This window comes from Mesoplodon mirus, assembly GCF_964341445.2.
Source record: "Mesoplodon mirus genome assembly, chromosome: 19".
Taxonomy (NCBI): domain Eukaryota; kingdom Metazoa; phylum Chordata; class Mammalia; order Artiodactyla; family Ziphiidae; genus Mesoplodon; species Mesoplodon mirus.
Genome location: NC_138995.1, coordinates 37,134,829 through 37,154,404, shown reverse-complemented (window position 1 = coordinate 37,154,404; position 19,576 = coordinate 37,134,829). Strand labels below are relative to the sequence as shown.

The following is a 19,576-nucleotide window of genomic DNA, read 5'->3' as shown; positions in this document are numbered from 1 at the left end:
GGAAGACAGAATGGTGGAATTCACTGCTGTAGAAGAGAATAAAGGAAAAAGAATGAAAAGAAATGAAGATAGCCTAAGAGACATCTGGAACAACATTAAATGCAACAAAAATCACATTATAGGGGTCCCAGAATGAGAAGAGAGAGAGAAAGGACCCTAGAAAACATTTGAAGAGATTATACTCAAAAACTTCCCTAACATGGGAAAGGAAATAGCCACCCAAGACCAGGAAGCTCAGAGAGTCCCATACAGGATAAACCCAAGGAGAAACATGCCAAGACACATAGTAATCAAATTGGCAAAAATTAAAGACAAAGAAAAATTATTGAAAGCAGCAAGGGAAAAACAATAAATAACATACAAGGGAACTGCCATAAGGTTAACAGGTGATTTCTCAGCAGAAACTCTACAAGCCAGAAGGGAGTGACGTGATATACTTAAAGTGATGAAAGGGAAGAACCTACAACCAAGATTACTCTACCCAGCAACAATCGCATTCAGATTTGATGGAGAAATCAAAAGATTTACAGACAAGCAAAAGTTAAGAGAATTCAGCACCACCAAACCAGCTCAACAACAAATGCTAAAGGAGCTTCTCTAAGTGGGAAACACAAGAGAAGAAAAAGACCTACAAAACCAAACCCAAAACAATCAGGAAAATGGTAATAGGAACATACATATCAATAATTACCTTAAACGTGAATGGATTAAATGTTCCAACCAAAAGACACAGGCTCTCTGAATGGATACAAAAACAACACCCATATATATGCTGTCTACAAGAGACCCACTTCAGACCTAGGGACACATACAGACTGAAAGTAAGGGAATGGAAAAAGATATTCCATGCAAATGGAAATCAAAAGAAAGCTGCAGTAGCAATACTCATCAGATAAAATAGACTTTAAAATAAAGAATGTTACAAGACACAAGGAAGGACACTACATAATGATCAAGGGATCAATCCAAGAAGAAGATATAACAATTATAAATATATATGCACCCAACACAGGAGCACCTCAATATATAAGGCAACTGCTAAGAGCTCTAAAAGAGGAAATCGACAGTAACACAATAATAGTGGGCGACTTTAACACCTCACTTACACCAATGGACAGATCATCCAAACAGAAAATTAATAGGAAACACAAGCTTTAAATGTCATAGATTTATTTGATATTTATAGGCCATTCCATCCAAAAACAGCAGATTACATTTTCTTCTCAAGTGTACACAGAACATTAACCAGGATAGATCACATCTTGGGTCACAAATCAAGCCTCAGTAAATTTAAGAAAATTGAAATCATATCAAGCATCTTTTCTGACCACAACACTATGAGATAAGAAATCAATAACAGGGAAAAGAATGTGAAAAACACAAACACATGGAGGCTAAACAATACGTTACTAAATAACGAAGAGATCACTGAAGAAATCAAAGAGGAAATAAAAAATACCTAGAGAAAAATGACAGTGAAAACACGATGATCCAAACCTATGGGATGCAGCAAAAGCAGTTCTAAGAGGGAAGTTTGTAGCTATACAAGCCTACCTCAAGAAACAAGAAATATCTCAAATAAACAATCTAATGTTACACCTAAATGTTACACCTAAACTAGAGAAAGAACAAACAAAACCCAAAGTTAGCAGAAGGAAAGAAATCATAAAGATCAGAGCAGAAATAAATGAAATAGAAACAAAGAAAACAATAGCAAAGATCTATAAAACTAAAAGCTGGTTCTTTGAGAAGATAAACAAAATTGATAAACCATTAGCCAGACTCATCAAGAAAAAGAGGGAGGGGACTCAAATCAATAAAATTAGAAATGAAAAAGGAGAAGTTACAACAGACACCGCCAAAATACAAAGCATCTTAAGAGACTACTACAAGCAACTCTATGCCAATAAAATGGATAACCTGGAAGAAATGGAAAAATTCTTAGAAAGGTATAACCTTCCAAGACTGAACCAGGAAGCAATAGAAAATATGAACAGACCAATCACAAGTAATGAAATTGAAACTGTGATTAAAAATCTTCCAACCAACAAAAGTCCAGGACCAGATGGCTTCACAGGTGAATTCTATCAAACATTTAGAGAAGAGCTAACACCCATCCTTCTCAAACTCTTCCAAAAAATTACAGTGGAAGGAACACTCCCAAACTTATTCTATGAGGCCACAATCACCCTGATACCAAAACCAGACAAAGATACTGCAAAAATAGAAAATTACAGACCAATATCAGTGATGAATATAGATGCAAAAATCCTCATCAAAATACTAGCAAACAGAATCCAACAACACATTAAAAGGATCATATACCATGATCAAGTGGGATTTATCCCAGGGATGCAAGGATTCTTCAATATATGCAAATCAATCAGTGTGATACACCATATCAACAAATTGAAGAATAAAAACCATATGATCATCTCAATAGATGCAGAAATAGCTTTTGACAATATTCAACACCGATTTATGATAAAAACTCTCCAGAAAGTGGGCATAGAGGGAACCTACTTCAACATAATAAAGGCCATATGAGACAAACCCACAGCAAACATCATTCTCAGTAGTGAAAAACTGAAAGCATTTCCTCTAAGATCAGGAACAAGACAAGCATGTCCACTCTCACCACTATTATTCTACATAGTTTTGGAAGTCCTGGGCACAGCAATCAGAGAAGAAAAAGAAATAAAATGACTACAGGGCTTCCCTGGTGGCGCAGTGGTTGAGAGTCCGCCTGCTGATGCAGGGGACATGGGTTCGTGCCCTGGTCTGGGAAGATCCCACATGCTGTGGAGCGGCTGGGCCCATGAGCCATGGCTGCTGAGCTGTGAGTCCGGAGCCTGTGCTCTGCAACGGGAGAGGCCACAACAGTGAGAGGCCCACATACCACACACACACAAAAAAAAGGACTACAGATTGGAAAAAAAGAAGTAAAACTGTCACTGTTTGCAGATGACATGATACTCTACATAGAGAATCCTAAAGATACTACCAGGAAACTACTAGAGCTAATCAGTAAATTTTGTAAAGTTGCCAGATAGAAATTTAATGCACAGAAATCTCTTGCATTCTTATACACTAATGATGAAAAATCTGAAAGAGAAATTAAGGAAACACTTCCATTTACCATTGCAACAAAAAGAATAGGATACCTAGGAATAAACCTACCGAGGGAGACAAAAGACCTGTATGCAGAAAACTATGACACTGATGAAAGAAATTAAAGATAATACTGACAGATGGAGAGATGTTCTTGGATTAGAAGAATCAATATTATGAAAATGACTATACTACCCAAAGCAATCTACAGATTCAATGCAATCCCTATCAACTTACCAATGGCATTTTAATACAGAACTAGAGCAAAAAAATCTTAAAATTTGTATGGAGACACAAAAGACCCCAAATAGCTAAAGCAGTCTTGAGGGAAAAAAACTGGAGCTGAAGAAATCAGGCTCCCTGCCTTCAGACTATACTACAAAGCTACAGTAATCAAGACAATATGCTACTGCCACAAAAACAGAAATATAGATCAATGGAACAAGATAGAAAGCCCAGAGATAAACCCATGCACCTATGGTCAACTAATCTATGACAAAGGAGGCAAGGATATATGATGGAGAAAAGAGAGTCTCTTCAATAACTGGTGCTGGGAAAACTGGACAGCTACATGTAGAAGAATGAAATTAGAACACTCCCTAACACCATACACAAAAATAAACTCAAATGGATTAGAGACCTAAATGTAAGACCGGACACTATAAAACTCTTAGAGGAAAACATAAGAAGAACACTCTGACATAAATCACAGCAAGATCTTTTTTGATCCACCTTCTAGATTAATGGAAATAAAAACAAAAATAAACAAATGGGACCTAATGAAACTTAAAAGCATTTGCACAGCAAAGGAAACCATAAACAAGACAAAAAGACAACCCTCAGAATGGGAGAAAATATTTGCAAATGAATCATCGGACAAAGGATTAATCTCCAAAATATTTAAACAGCTCATGCAGCTCAATATTAAAAAAACAAACAACCCAATCCAAAAATCAGAAGACCGAAATAGACATTTCTCCAAAGAAGACATACAGATGGCCAAGAAGCAAATGAAAAGCTGCTCAACATCACTAATCATTAGAGAAATGCAAATCAAAACTACAATGAGGTATCACCTCACACCAGTTAGAATGGGCATCATCAGAAAATCTACAAACAACAAATGCTGGAGAGGGTATGGAGAAAAGGGAATCCTCTTGCACTGTTGGTGGGAATGTAAATTGATACAGCCACTATGGAGAACAATGTGGAGGTTCCTTAAAAAACTAAAAATAGAGTTACCATATGACCCAGCAATCCCACTGCTAGGCATATACCCAGAGAAAACCATAATTCAAAAAGACACATGCACCCCAATGTTCATTGAAGCACTATTTACAATAGCCAGGTCATGGAAACAATCTAAATGCCCATTGACAGACGAATGGATAAAGAAGATGTGGTACATATATACAATGGAATATTACTCAGCCATAAAAAGTAACGAAAGTGGGTCATTTGTAGAGACGTGGATGCATCTAGAGACTGTCACACGGAGTGAAGTTAAGTCAGAAAGAGAAAAACAAATACCGTATATTAACACATATATGTGGAACCTAGAAAATGGTACAGATATACCGGGTTGCAGGGCAGAAATTGAGACACAGAAGTAGAGAACAAACATATGGACACCAAGGGGGGAAAGCGGCGGGGTGTGTGGGTTGTGGTGTGATGAATTGGGAGATTAAGATTGTCATGTATACACTGACGTGTATAAAATGGATGACTAATAAGAACCTGTTGTACAAAAAAATAAATAAAATAATTTTTTAAATAAATAAATAAATTTAGTGATAAAAAAAGAATCATCAATCCATGAAAAGACATGGAAGAACTTTTACAATCTACAAACAGTAAATGCTGGAGAGGGTGCAGGGAAAAGGGAACCCTCTTGCACTGTTGGTGAGAATGTAAATTGATACAGCCTCTATGGAGAACTGTATGGAGGTTCCTTAAAAAACTAAAACTAGAACTACCATTCGATGCAGCAATATCACTACTGGGCATATACCCTGAGAAAACCATAATTCAAAAAGACACATGTATCCCAATGTTCATTGCAGCACTATTTACAATAGCCAGGACATGGAAACAACCTAAATGTCCATCCACAGAGGAGTGGATAAAGAAGATGTGGAACATATATACAATGGAATATTACTCAGCCACAAAAAGAAATGAAATTGGGTCATTTGTAGAGATGTGGATGGACCTAGAGACTGTCATACAGAGTGAAGTAAGTCAGAAGGAGAAAAACAAGTATCGTATATTAATGCATATATGTGGAATGTAGAAAAATGGTACAGATGAGTCTATTTGCAGGGCAGGAATAGAAAGGCAGACGTAGAGAACGGATGTGTGGACACGGTGGGGAAGGGGAGGGTGGAATGAATTGGGAGATTAGGTTTGACATAAATACACTACCACGTGTAAAATAGATAGCTAGTGGGAACCTGCTGTATAGCATAGGCAGCTCAGCTTGGTACTCTGTGATGTTCTAGATGGGCGGGATGGGGTGGCGGGAGGGAGGTCCAAGAGGGAAGGGATATATGTATACATATAACTGATTCACTGCACTGTACAGCAGAAACTAACGCAGCATTGTAAAGCAATTATACTCCAATAAAAATAAATAAATAAAATGGATAACCAACAAGGACCTGCTGTATAGCACAGGAAACTCTGCCCAATATTATGTAACAACCTAAATGGGAAAAGAATTTGAAAAAGAATAGATACATGTATATGTATAACTGAATCAGTTTGCTGTACACCTAAAACTAACACAACATTGTTAATCAACTATACTCCAATATAAAATAAAAAGTTTAAAAGAAAAGCATATTGCTAAGTGAAAGAAGCCAGTCTGAAAAGGCTACATACTGTATGATTCCAAATATATGACATTCTGGAGAAGGCAAAACTGTGGAGACAGTAAAAAATCCGTGGTTGCCAGGGATTAGGGAGGAGAGAGAGATAAACAGGTGAAGCACAGAGGATTTTTAGAGCAGTGAAAATACTTTGTATGATACTATAATGATGAATACATGTCATCATACATTTGCCCAAACCCATAGAATGTACAACACCAAGAGTGAACCTAAATTTAAACTGTGGACTTTGGGTGATTATGATGTGTCAGTGTAGGCTTATCAATGGTGATGAGGGGAGGACTTGCATGTGTGGGGACAGGGGATAAATGGGAAATCCCTGTTCCTTCCCCCCAATTTTGATGTGTACCTAAAACTCCTCTAAAAAATGAAGTGTTAATTTAAAAAAATTAATGGGCACTTCCTATTCGCCAGATACAATGCTAAAAGTTTTACTTATATAAACTTTTCATCCTCACAACAACCCTATGAAGTAGGTAAGTTTATTGTCCCCATTTTACAGATGAGGCAATTGAGAAACAGAGAAGAATAAAATAAATATCCTGCCAATGTGGCCTGATTCCTTTAAATCAGGGATGTGAGTTTTCAAAATACAGTCTCTTCTCTTCCAAATTTTCTGAGAGTCAGGCAAATGCAGACCCTGAGCCAACACAGACCATACTCATCCAGTGAAAGAGCAACAAAGATCACCTTGGTGGCTGAGTTGTGGCGGAAAGCCAGGGAGGGGAGGAGAGCTAGAGCCTTCCTCTGGCAGCCTGTTCCTCCCCTGCACTGGCACCTGACTGGAGCCTCGGGGCCAAGGAGCCAAACTGAGAGGAACAGGCTTCCCCTTGAGGAGAGAAGGTCCAGGCTCTCAGCCCCTGGACGTCCCTTTCCCAGGATGCATCCTTGTTTCCACTGCTTCATCTGCCCCACAGCCACATCCTGTATTATGTGACTTTGTAGTTCCTTCCACTAGAGATGGCATATATTGCCCCATCCCATTGATGGTGAGCTTGGCCACATGAGCTGCTTTGGCCAGTGGAATGTGGGTGGACATGACGGTGGGCCAATTCCAAGCTAGGCTGTAGGAGCGTACCCTCTTGCTCCTCGGCCATCACCATGAGAAGAGAATGAGACACACCTGGAACAGACCTGTCCTCACTGACCTGCATCCAAGCCCAGTTCAACTCAGCCTAGATCACTGACTCCCAACCAGTGTGGTGTGTGGGTAAAAGTTTAACAACCAGCTATCTGATTTTCTTTTAAGTTTTGGTTTGTAGCATTTGTCAATCATGTAAATACTGATTTCACTGTGTCTGATTTAAAAGTACCATCACCATGTCACTGAATGAAGAGGTGGGAAGAGATCGGCAATAGCACACTATTCTATAGTCTTTCCACCGTATAGATAACAATCTGCGTAAATAAACTCATGAGCATAAATAATTGTGAAATGTAGTGAAATAATTAGGAAGTGTTAACTTTTTAAAATGTAATATCTTTGTTTTTAAATAATTTATTTAATTGTAAGCTTATACAATTTAATTTTTAAAAATGGCTATGTTTATCAACTGACTTACAAGGTTCCTTATCAGGAGCTAGTATAAGTTGGGTCCAGCATACTAATTCCCCAGCTGACTCGAAAATATGTGGAGGAAAATAAACAATTGGTGTCTTAAGTCACTGCATTTGGGGGTGATTTGTTATACATCAGTACTGTAGCAATAGTTAACTGATCCAACCACCCCAAAGCTGTGTCAAAATATCCACTAAGACCCCCCTCTCCAGATTCCCAGCGCGAGGCCCTCTGTGATCATAAGGTCACATATGAGGTTGCAGCCTCATAATGTTTGAGATTGGCACCTCCTCGCCCTGCCAAAGGATCTGATGAAATGGGCTTAGGTTCCAATCTGAGCACTGGACTGGGAGTCAGGAGGCTCATCCCTGCACCCAACATTCTGGAGACCAAGATAATTAAACAAGGTACTTCCCATTCTGTCTCCATTCTCGACCCCTTGACATGTCCCTACTTAGACCCACTGATGACTCTCACCACCCAGCCTGGTGTAAAACTGGTCCCTCTTGGGCTTCCCTGGTGGCACAATGGTTGAGAGTCCGCCTGCCGAGGCAGGGGACATGGGTTCGTGCCCCGGTCCGGGAAGATCCCACATGCCGCGGAGCGTCTGGGCCTGTGAGCCATGGCTGCTGAGCCTGAGCGTCCGGAGCCTGTGCTCCGCAACGGGAGGGGCCACAACAGTGAGAGGCCCGTGTACCGCAAAAAAAAAAAAATACCTGGTCCCTTTTGCTAGATGTCAGAGTCTCTGAAGATTTGTATGGCCCCACTCTACTGGAGGTCATACCTGCACTCACAATCTCAGCGCTTTCTCACAGCCCCACCCAGAAATACAACTGTACTTTCTATAGTTCGTGTTATGGGGAAAATTTGTCATTTCCTCCCTCTTTACAAACATTTAACTATTCTGGAGCATAAAGCATGCTCTCTCAAACTGCACATTCCCCCCACAGATCCCTCCTTTTAGAAGGACACACTTCCCAGGAAGCAGGCCAATTTGTCAAAAACCAATCTGCCATAGAATCTTTTTGCTGAATGACCAGTTTGCCAGACTATTGAGGATGTTTTTGATGTTTTCCTTTCATCTCACAGCCAGAACCTGTGAACCTGTCAGCCCAGTTCCACTAAGTGCAATTTCCTGAGTACCACGTTTTCTGACACCTGCACTTCTCCAGTGCCCAGCAGTTTTTCGTGGGTGGCTTTCTCTTAAATATGGCTCCCTGGGAGTTCCCTTGTGGTCCAGTAGGTAAGACTCCATGCTCCCAATGCAGGGGGTGCAGGTTCGATCCCTGGTCAGGGAACTAAGAGCCCACATGCCGTGCAGCCAAAAAATTAAAATTAAAATTAAAAATATGGCTCCCTGTGTTTATTTTCTTGAACTTGCCCTCTACCTCTGGTCCCACTGGCAAAATTATTGCCATTAATGCCCTTAACCAGATTTAAAAATTTGACTGACAGTTTGGAATACATTTTTTAAAATTTTTATTGAAATATAGATTTACGATGTTGTGTTTGTTTCAGGTGTAAAGCAAAGTGATTCAGTTATATATATATATATATATATATATATATATATATATTCCTTTTTAGATTCTTTTCCATTATAGGCTATTACAAAATATTGACTATAGTTCCCTGTGCTATACAGTTGGCCCTTGTTGGTTACCTATTTTATATATAGTAGTGTGTATTGGGGATAGATTTTGACTAATCGATTTTCGGTAAATTGGCCTACAACCCTTTTCACCCCCCACCATCTGAGACTCAGTAGCCTATTGGATACCATTCCAACCTCTGAGCCTCCCTACTCAGGATGCCTCATTAGTGCCCTCACCTTCTACTGTGTCTTCCTTCCCCAGTCCCACCCACAGCTCCTGCCTTCCCCCAGGCCAGCCTGCTCATGCGCAGTGCGCACCCTATTCTTGGTCCCTAACTGACACTATCCCTCCCGCCCCCCTCCACGCAGAGTCGTGCTGGAGCCGGTTCTCGCGGGTGCACGAGAACTAATGGTGCACGTCTCCTCCCAACTCTGCACTCAGTGACGTCATGTTGGTAGCTTGAAATCAGCCAAAGTTAGCAAAGGTTGCAAATCAACCCCACCTCCTCTCACGCCCCAGCCGTAGCGGGTTGTTAAACATTTACCAGCACACTACTGCCTACAGGTAACAAAACCCTGTCCATTCGTCTCTTCTGGCTGCTCAGAGACGTCCCAGACTCCAGGAACCTCAGGTGGTTACTTCTTGCTCTGAATTCACAGTGTGTCACTGTAAATCCTCATTTGGCAATTGGTCACCTGGCATTTGGTAGGGTCCTGCATACACTAGTGTGTGAGGTCTGGATGAAGAATATATTGCCCCACAGTGAGGGAACAGTGGTTCTTAGGGGGAGGGCAAAAAAATCTTAGCTATTACAACGTCCTGCAGCTCTCCAAAGGGCCACAGTACACAGCAGATACACAATACACCTGTGGCATTACATTTCATAAGGAAGAGACCGAGGGATTAGGAAAGAAATGGTTAAAAACGCTCTTTGTGGGGCAGGTGGAGACATGAAAAATAGGTTGAGAAACACGCCCTGGTGCATAAGGTGTGCAAGTGTATAGGATGCATCCCAATTTTATATAACATTATTTGGGAAAATATTAAGCAATTTTTTTACATTATGGATTGAGTGTGATTTTCAGGCATCTGGGTTGGGGGATTTGGGACTGTTCATGAAATGCAGTACGCTGTGTAGTGCAGACCCTGAAGGTACAGCGCTGTGACAAGAACTTCCCTCTGCTGTTGCTCCAATACCACACTTAGCCTCCCATCCATCATGTGGGGCCCTGAAAATGCACCTTTCACACCTGCAAAAAGGTGACATTACCTCTCCAACCACTGGGGAAGTGACCTAAGAAGACCACCATTGTGGGTTTGAATGCCCCCTCTGGGAGGCCGGTGCTGGACACCGAGGCTGAGCTCAGGCACGGTTCTACCACCATGGGGATGAAGTACTCCTTTCTCCCCTTGTGGATGGAGTGGTAGATGCTGCAAGGCTCAGAAAGTGACAAAAACAACTTCTGTGTGGAAAATGACCATTAGAGTAAGAGAAAGTTTCAAGATTTGAAGCCGTGGTGTGAAGACGTATCTAGAAAGTATGTGATTCTCAGAGAAATGTCATTCTTGGTGTAAATAGAATTCTGGAGGAAGCCTGGAGGATGAACGTACATTTATTGCCATCTTCACAGACTGTGGATGCCCTCCCCAATGCCAAGGGTCTGCTGGGTGTGCACGCCATGGGCAAGAGCCCTGCAGAGACACAGTGTTCATCAAGCATGAGACTGGACAGGACCCAACAGTAAAACTATACGTCACTAGGCTTTAGGCATTTTAAGGGACTTTAAGATGTTTTTTAAATTATATATGATGTTAACTTTATGCACTGAAACTTGAGAACCTAATCACCCTCATAGGATGGGTCTCCACTGCTGATGTATTATCTCATTTAAACTTCATAATTGCCCATATCAGCGGGCACTGCATTGTATCACCATTTTACCAAGATCTAACCCAATTCTGAGTGCCCAGAACCACTTACCCATGGCACCATCCTATTTGACCTAGTCATTTTCTGGAGGGCAGGGTTGGTGATGAATGCATCACACAGTCCAGTACATCTTAGCCCCAGGAGGCCTGGGGAATGAATAGAAGGAGCTGCCCAGCACCCCCATTCAGTGACCCCCCTTTATCACTCCCCTCTCTGTTCACACAGGTGGTTTGAAATACTGTTAATCCCACAGCCTTTTAAGGAGAAGCAGAGCCCGCAGCACAAAGCCGCCCCCTGCAGTAGTTACGAGGCCTCTCTATGCAGTCTTTATGAAGGCCGCCAGCCTCAGTGAAAGAGTTTCTCATATCAGTACCAAAACTCAAAAATTGGCTGAGTTGCGGGTAACCATGTCCAAAGAGAGCCACCAAGAGTTTCCAAGGAGTTCTGTCAAAGTACCGAAATAAAACTCCCTTACCTTCTGGCCAGCCCGAAGTCAATGATCTTAATTTGGTGTCCCGTCTGATTGACACACAGTATGTTCTCAGGCTGGGAAAGAAAGAGAAGTTAGCATAGCTTAATCAACAGCTAAGAAGGTCTGAGTTCCCACACTTATTTGTCAATAGGCCTCAGTTTCCCAGCCTGCAAGGGAAAGCCCTACAGGGCAGCCCTATAGGGATGGATAGATATTGAAAATAAATGATGTGGGCTAGTGTGAGACAATAAGCAGTGGTATGGACAGTGGGGAACTGGAGAACTCCTGCCCTGTGTAAAGGGGCAGCCACTGGTCAGCTCCAGCCACTGGCCACCACACAGGAATGCAGGGCCCAGTCGCCAGAGTTCCTCAGTCCTCAAGGGAAACCAGAAATCCAGGTTTAAGTGAAAATTCCGTGCTTTTAAATTGACAACTTAATCCAATTTAAACATGCATTCATCATGAATAGGAATCAAACACGACATGTCTGGGATGCGGATTTGGCCCACAAGCTGATTGTTTGTGACCATTGGCTTGGGGTGGCAGCTCCAAACCCTGGCTGCACGCTAGAATCATCAGGGAAGTCCTCAAAAGTCCCAACACCCAGGCCCCAACCCTGACCTGATTACATCAGAATCTCAGGGGTGGGACCAAATCTGCAGTAGTTTGGTCAAGGAGATCAGAGCTGCAAAATGTCAACCTGCCATTTTGTGGTGACAGCTGTGACCCACGGGATGGAGGTGCTGGACTTGACGTACTTCTCTTAAGTGTTTCAGATCAGCTTGGAGGCCCTGAGGGAGACTGGAACGATTCTCGTTGCTTGTGCCAGACAAATTTGGATAAGGGTAGGGGTGGAGGGCAGATGGAGGGCTTATGGTATAAAGGATCTAGAGACCTAAGGCCAGTGCCTGAGGTCCAGGAGTCCATTACCAGGGTCCCTAGCCCTAGGTGAGTACTTTCCCATTCCGGAAACTCAGTGTCTCCATCTGTAAAATGGGAATAATAACCTCTTCCTGCCTTCCTCCTGGGAGGGTGTGAAGATCAAATGACATAGTATCCATTAAAAACTTTCCAGCTTATGAAGCAAATGTCAGGTACTATTTCTCCTAACAGAAGTTTTTATTGTTATTTATGTTACAAAGCAGTTGTGACATTCCTCAGATAGGTTCAGGAAATTGATGATTAAAAATCTTCATGTCTTGGGACTTCCCTGGTGGTGCAGTGGTTAAGAATCCGCCTGCCAATGCAGGGGACACGGGCTCGAGCCCTGGTCAGGGAAGATCCCACATGCCGCAGAACAGCTGGGCCTGTGCGCCACAACTACTGAGCCTGTGCTCTAGAGCCTGTGAGCCACAACTACTGAGACCACCTGCCACAACTACTGAAGCCCATGCACCTAGAGCCCATGCTCCGCAGCAAGAGAAGCCACTGCAATGAGAAGCTTGCGCACCACAAGGAAGAGTAGCCCCCACTCGCCACAATCAGAGAAAGCCCGCATGCAGCAATGAAGACCCAATGCAGCCAAAAAAAAATTAATTAATTTAAAAATCCTAATAAATAAATAAAACTAAAAAAAAAACTTCATGTCTTCTTTGTAAGGTCTAGAACAACACTGTCCAATAGGAATATAACATGAGCTACATATATAATTCAAAATTTTCTAATAGCCACATTAAATAAGTAAAAAGAAATAGGTGAACTTAATTTTCCTAAAAGCATTATTGAAATATAAACATAAATAATAAATAAATAATAAAACATGAGATCATTAAAAAATTACCATTTTAAAGTGTACAATTCAATATGGTTTTCAGTAGGTAGTTCACCACTATCTAATTTTAGAACATTTTCATCACTTCAAAAAAAAAAAAACCCATATTCATCAGCAGTCACTCTCCATCCTCCTCACCCACAACTCCTGGCAATCACTAATGTACTTTCTGTCTCTGTAGATTTGCCTGTTCTGGTCATTTCATATAAATGGAATCATATGAATCATAAATATGTGACCTTTTGCATCTGATTTCTTTCAGTCAGCATAATATTTTCAAGGTTAATCCATGTACCAATACTTGATTCCTTTTCATGGCTGAATAATATTCATTGTAAGGACAGTACCTACCACATTTTATTTATCTATTCATCAGTTAGTAAACATTGGGGTTGTTTCTACTTTTTGGCTATTATGCATAATGCTGCTAAGGACATTTGTGTACAAGTTTTTGTGTTGACTTGTGTTTTCAATTCTTGAGTATATGCCTAGAAGTGCAATTGCTGGGTCATATGATAACTCTTTGTTTAACATTATAGGAACTGCCAAATTGTTTTCTAAAGTGGAGGCACAACTTTACAATCCCACCAGCAATGTACGAGAGTTCCAATTTCTCCAAATCCTAGTAACACTTCTTGTCTGCCATTTTTATTTTTTATTTTAGCTAATCCAATGGGTGTGAAATAGTATCTCATTGTAGTTTTGATTTTACATTTCTCTTTTGACTAATGGTGTTAAAAATCTTTTCATGTGCTTATTGGCCATTTTTATATCCTCATTGGATAAATGTCTATTCAAATCCTTTGCCCATTTTCAAATTTGTCTTTCTCAATGAGTTGTAAGAGTTCTTTATATACCCTAGATACAAGTCCTTTATCAGATATATGATTTGAAAATATTTTCTCCCATTCTGTGGGCTGTTATTTCATTTTCATTATGGTGTCCTTCGAAACGTAATGGTTTCTAATTTTGATGAAGTCTAATTTATCAACTTTGCTCTTCTAGCTTGAGCTTTTGATTCATATATAATATACTCCTATGCTTTCTTCTAAGAACTTTATAGTTTTAGCTCTTACATTTAGGTCTATATCCATTTTGAGTTAATTTTTGTATATATTACGAGGTAGGGGTTCAACTTTCATGTGGCTATCAAGCATGGTGTCCTAGCACCATTTGTTGAAAAGACTATTCTTTGCCTATTGAATTGTCATGGCACTTTTTTCAAAAATCTATTGATCACAAATATAAGGGTTTAATTCTGGACTCTCAATTGTATTCCATTGATCTGTCTGTCTGTCCTTACATCATAATACAGTTTTGATTTCTGTAGCTTAGTAGTAAGTTTTGAAGTCGGGAAATGTGAGTCCTCCAAATTTGTCCTTCTTTTTCAAGATTGTTTTTGCTATTCTGGGTCCCATAAATTTCCATCTGAATTTTAGGATTAGATCATTAATTTCTGCAAACAAGCCAGCTGTGATTTTGATAGAATTGCACTGAACATACAGATCATTTTGGAGAGTATTGCCATCTTAACAATATTAAGTTTTCTGATCTATGAATATGGGATGTCTTTCCATTTACTTATGCCATCCTTAATTTCTTTCAACAATGTTTCATAGTTTTCAGAATATAAGGCTTATACATCTTTGGTCAAATTCATTTCTAAGTATTTTATTCTTTCTGATGCTACTGTAAATGAAATAGTTTTCTTAATTTTATTTACAGAATGCCAACTGCTAATGTATGGAAATACAATTGATTTTTACATCTTACATCCTGCAACATTGCTGAACTCATTTATTAGTTCTAATAGTTTCCCTCCACCCTCCTTAGGATTTTCTATATACAAAATCATGTCATCTGTGAATAGAATTTTACATTTTCCTCTCCAGTCTGGATGTCTTTTATTTATTCTCTTGCCTAATTGCCCTGGTTAGAACCACAAGTACAATGTTTAATAGAAACGGCAAGAATATACACCCGTGTCTTGTTCCTGATGTTAAAAGGAAAACATTCAACATTTTACCATTAAGTTTAATATTAGCTGTGTGTTTTTCATAGATGGCCTTTATCAGGTTAAGGAGTTCTCTTCTATACTTAATTTGTTTAGTGTTTTCATCATGAAAAGTTGTTTGATTTTGTCAAGTGATTTTTCTGCAGCTACTAAAATGATCATGTGATGTTGCCCTTTATTCTTTTAATATGGCATATTACATTGATTGATTTTTCATATGTTAAACCAACCTTGCACTCTTGGGACAAATCCCACTTTGTGATGTGTATAATCCTTTTTTTTTTTTTGCGGTACGTAGGCCTATCACTGTTCTGGCCTCTCCCGTTGTGGAGCACAGGCTCCGGATGCGCAGGCTCAGCGGCCATGGCTCACGGGCCCAGCCGCTCTGCGGCATGTGGGATCTTCCCAGACCAGGGCACAAACCCGTGTCCCCTGCATCGGCAGGAGGACTCTCAACCACTGCGCCACCAGGGAAGCCCTGTATAATCCTTTTTAAATGTTGCTGTATTCAGTTTACTAATTTTTTATTGAGAATTTTTACATCTATGTTCACAAGGGATATTTGTCTGTAGTTTCATCACAAGAAGTGATGTCTGCCTGGTTTTGGAATCAGGATAAGTCTGGTCTCATAAAATGAGTGAGGAAGTGCTTTATTCTCTTCTAATTTTTGGAACAGTTTGTGAAGGATTGGTATTAATTCTTTAAACATTTGGTAGAATTCACCAGTGAAGCCATATGGGCCTAGGTTTTTCTTTGTGGGTAGTTTTTTACACCAATTTGATTGTTTTACTTGTTATAAGTATATTCAGATTTTCTATTCCTTTTGAGTGAGTTTTCAGAAGTTTGTGTCTTTTGGGGGAATTCATCCATTTTATCTACATTATCTAATTTACTGGCATACAGTTTTTCATAACATTCCCTTATAATCTTTTTTTATTTCTGTAAGGCTAGTAGTGATGTCCCCTCTTTCATTCCATTCATTTTAGTAATTTGAGTCTTCTCTCTAGTTCAATATAGCTAAAGATTTGTCAATTTATTGATCTTTTCAAAGAACCAACTTTTGGTTTCATTGATTTTCTCTACTGTTTCTCTGTTCTCTGTTTCAATTATTTCTGCTCTAACCTTTCTTATTTGTATCCTCTGCTTGCCTTGAGTTTAGCTTGCTCTTCTTTTTCTAGTTTCTTAAGATGGAATGTTAGATTATTGGTTTGAGATCTTCTTTTTAATATATAAGTGTTTGCAGCTACAAATTTCATTCCTAGTTTAGATGCACCCCCATAAGTCTTGGCATGTTGTGTTCTCATTTTCATTCATCTCAAAGTATTTTCTAAAACTTAATTTTAATAATAATTTTATCTGGCCTGATATATCAAAAACACTACCATTTCAATAGGTTACCAAAATAAAAAATATCGATGAAACATTTTCCATTATTTTTATCATATTGCCTTTGAAGTCCAGTGTGCATTTTACATTTATAGCACATCTCAAATCAGACACTAAATTTTCATCAGAAATACTTTAGATGTATTTCGATCTCATGAATTATTTGTATTTAGATTTGATGAAATTTATAGCTTTTGAAAAGCAAATTAGCATATTGAAATTGTTCCAAATATACTTAATGTTTTTCAATAATTTAATTGTGTCAGTCTTTAGATTTAAATTAATAAACTTTAAAATTCAGTTCCTTGCTCACACTAGTTATATTTCAAGTGCTTAATAGTCAAATGTGGGGCTTCCCTGGCAGTCCAGTGATCAAGACTCCACACTTCCACTTCAGGGGGCACGGGTTTGATTCCTGGTTGGGGAACAAAGATGCCACACGGCACAGTCAAAAAAAAAAAAAAAAGAAAGAAAGAAAAGAAAAGGAAAAAGAAGAAAAAAAGGCAAATGTGGCTAGTGTCTATTATATTGGACAGAGCAGCTCTGAGCTCTTTCTCCATATTTTAAATCAACCAATATTCCTAGGAGGTAGGTATTATCATTCCCCACTTTTCAACTGATGAGCTTATGCAAAATCAATCACTAAGATCAAGAAACTTATGCAAGATTTCATGGCCAGGAAGAGGCTGAAGTAACACAAGCCCTGCTTCTAGATGGGAAACAGACCTTGGCAATAATTGTCTCCTGCTGTAGTGTCACAGGCGTTGCCCCAAAGTCTGTTCATTGACCCTGAATCACAGAGCAGAATCCTAGCTTCTCCTAACTTCTCATCCCACAAGCAGCTGGTCCAGAGGCTCTGGAATTAGCTCTAGTAAGCAGGGAAGCTTGAGGCCAATTCCCCACCATCTCCACCATTTTTCATAGTACCACAACCTTATCAGGAAAGATGGTCAGAAGGAGCAACGTGTACACATGTAGGTCCAGACAACACACTTCCCATCTTCTGTGGAGAGCCACAGAAATTCCTGACAGGGGTAGTAGAGAAATATCTTCCTGTTCTGCCAGTGGAGTAGAAAAACCACAGCAATGGCCACCACGCAAATCAAAACCACAATGAGATATCACTTTAAACCTGTTAGAATGTATGTCATCAAAAAAACAAGAGATAACAAGTGTTGGTGAGGATGTAGAGAAAAGGGAAACATTGTGCACTGTTGGTGGGAATGTATTAATAAATTGGTGTAGCCATTATGGAAACAGTGTGGATGATCCTCAAAAAATTAAGGAATTATATATATATATATTATATATTATATATATAATATATATATATATATACACACACACACACACACATATATATACACATATATATATACATACACACACACACACAGTGGAATATTATTCAGCCATAAAAAAGAAGGAAATTCTGCCATTTGTGACAAGATGGAACTTGACGGCATTATGCAAAGTGAAGTAAGTCAGACAGAGAAAGACACTTACTGTATGATCTCAGTTATAAGTAGAATCTAAAAAATTGGAGGCATCACACTTCCTGATCTCAAACTATAACTAAGCTACACCAATCAAAATAGTATAATATCAGCATAAAAAGGCAGACATGTAGATCAATGGAGCAGAATAGACAACCCAGAAATAAACTCATGTACAAAAAAGAAAGAAAAGAATGGCTACCACGTGCTTACTTTTTGTCAAGTAGACAAAAGAAGCTGTAATGCATTCATTCAATGGACTATACCATGGCCTTTAAAGAGAATCTACAGTGTACTGTTAACTAAAAAGGGCAAGTTTAAAAACGAGATGTATAGTATGATCCCTTTTGTGTGTGTGTGTTTGTCATACCAAATTGCTAATACAGAAGACCTCTCAGCACAGAGACTGAGTGGGAAGAGCTTTCACTGTGCATTTCACACATTTCTATATTGTCTATATTTGTTACCACATGCATATGTTTCTATTTTAGTTTTTAAAAACTAATCTTAGATATTTTTTTATAGAAAAAAGTCACTGTATCATTTGATCTTCAAAGAACACTTAATGAGGTACCTATTTTCCACATGTCATAGATGGAGGAACTGAGGCTCAGAGACTTGGCCTGCCCTAGACTCCAGAAGTAGGCAATGGCAGAGCAAGGAATGGAAGCCAGGATTGGGTGCTGACAGAGCTCTCAGAGATGAGAGAGCAGCAGAGGTTCAGGAACCGGGGCACCCAACCGCCACATGCCCAGGGTGGAGCCTGACCTTGAGGTCCAAGTGCAGGACGTACTGCTGATGGAAGTATTGCACACCCTCGCAGATCTGCTTGGTGAACAACACCACATCCAGTTCGGTCAGGTGGTACTTCTCTTCTGTGATCCGGTCAAAGAGCTCACCCCCATCCACACTGCCAGGGCAAAGGAAGAGGCAGGCACTGACTGAGCAAGGCTCTCAGAAGACTGGTCTACTCGTCACCAGGTGAGCCCAAGGGTGCCACTGCCATCTGGGGTTTTACGGGGACCTTTGCTCTTGTCCATTCCCAGCTCAGAGTATGGGTGGTAAAAAGGAAGTGATAGGCCAAATGGGAGACTGGGGCTTATCTGCAGTGTTGGTCATCCAGGCTCACTCTGGATACTCACTCTTGATACTCTAGGCCAAGGTTGTAAACTCATTGGCCTACAGGGGCCAATTAGTACCTACATGGCAAGAAGCCTAAATCAGACCAGATGTAAGACAAAACTTTTCTTAGAACACATAGCCCTTCTTTTTCCACTTTTTATAGAGAACTGACAAGACAAATATTTCACTATCCTCAGTCCTACCAGAAGGAAAATAGCAACACAAGCACA

The 19,576-nt window shown here is 39.9% G+C and overlaps 1 protein-coding gene across 2 annotated transcripts in view; it reads right to left on the bottom strand.

Annotated features, from left to right (window-relative positions):
• Window positions 1-19,576, bottom strand: part of MYLK3 (myosin light chain kinase 3) — a 47,882-nt gene that overhangs the window by 8,188 nt on the left and 20,118 nt on the right. For both annotated transcript variants that reach the window (XM_082607152.1, XM_082607153.1), the window contains 2 exons: window positions 18,993-19,134; window positions 11,561-11,631 (listed from right to left, as the gene is read on the bottom strand). In XM_082607152.1, the coding sequence (XP_082463278.1) occupies window positions 11,561-11,631; window positions 18,993-19,134 (213 nt within the window). The remainder of the gene's footprint in view (window positions 1-11,560; window positions 11,632-18,992; window positions 19,135-19,576) is intronic.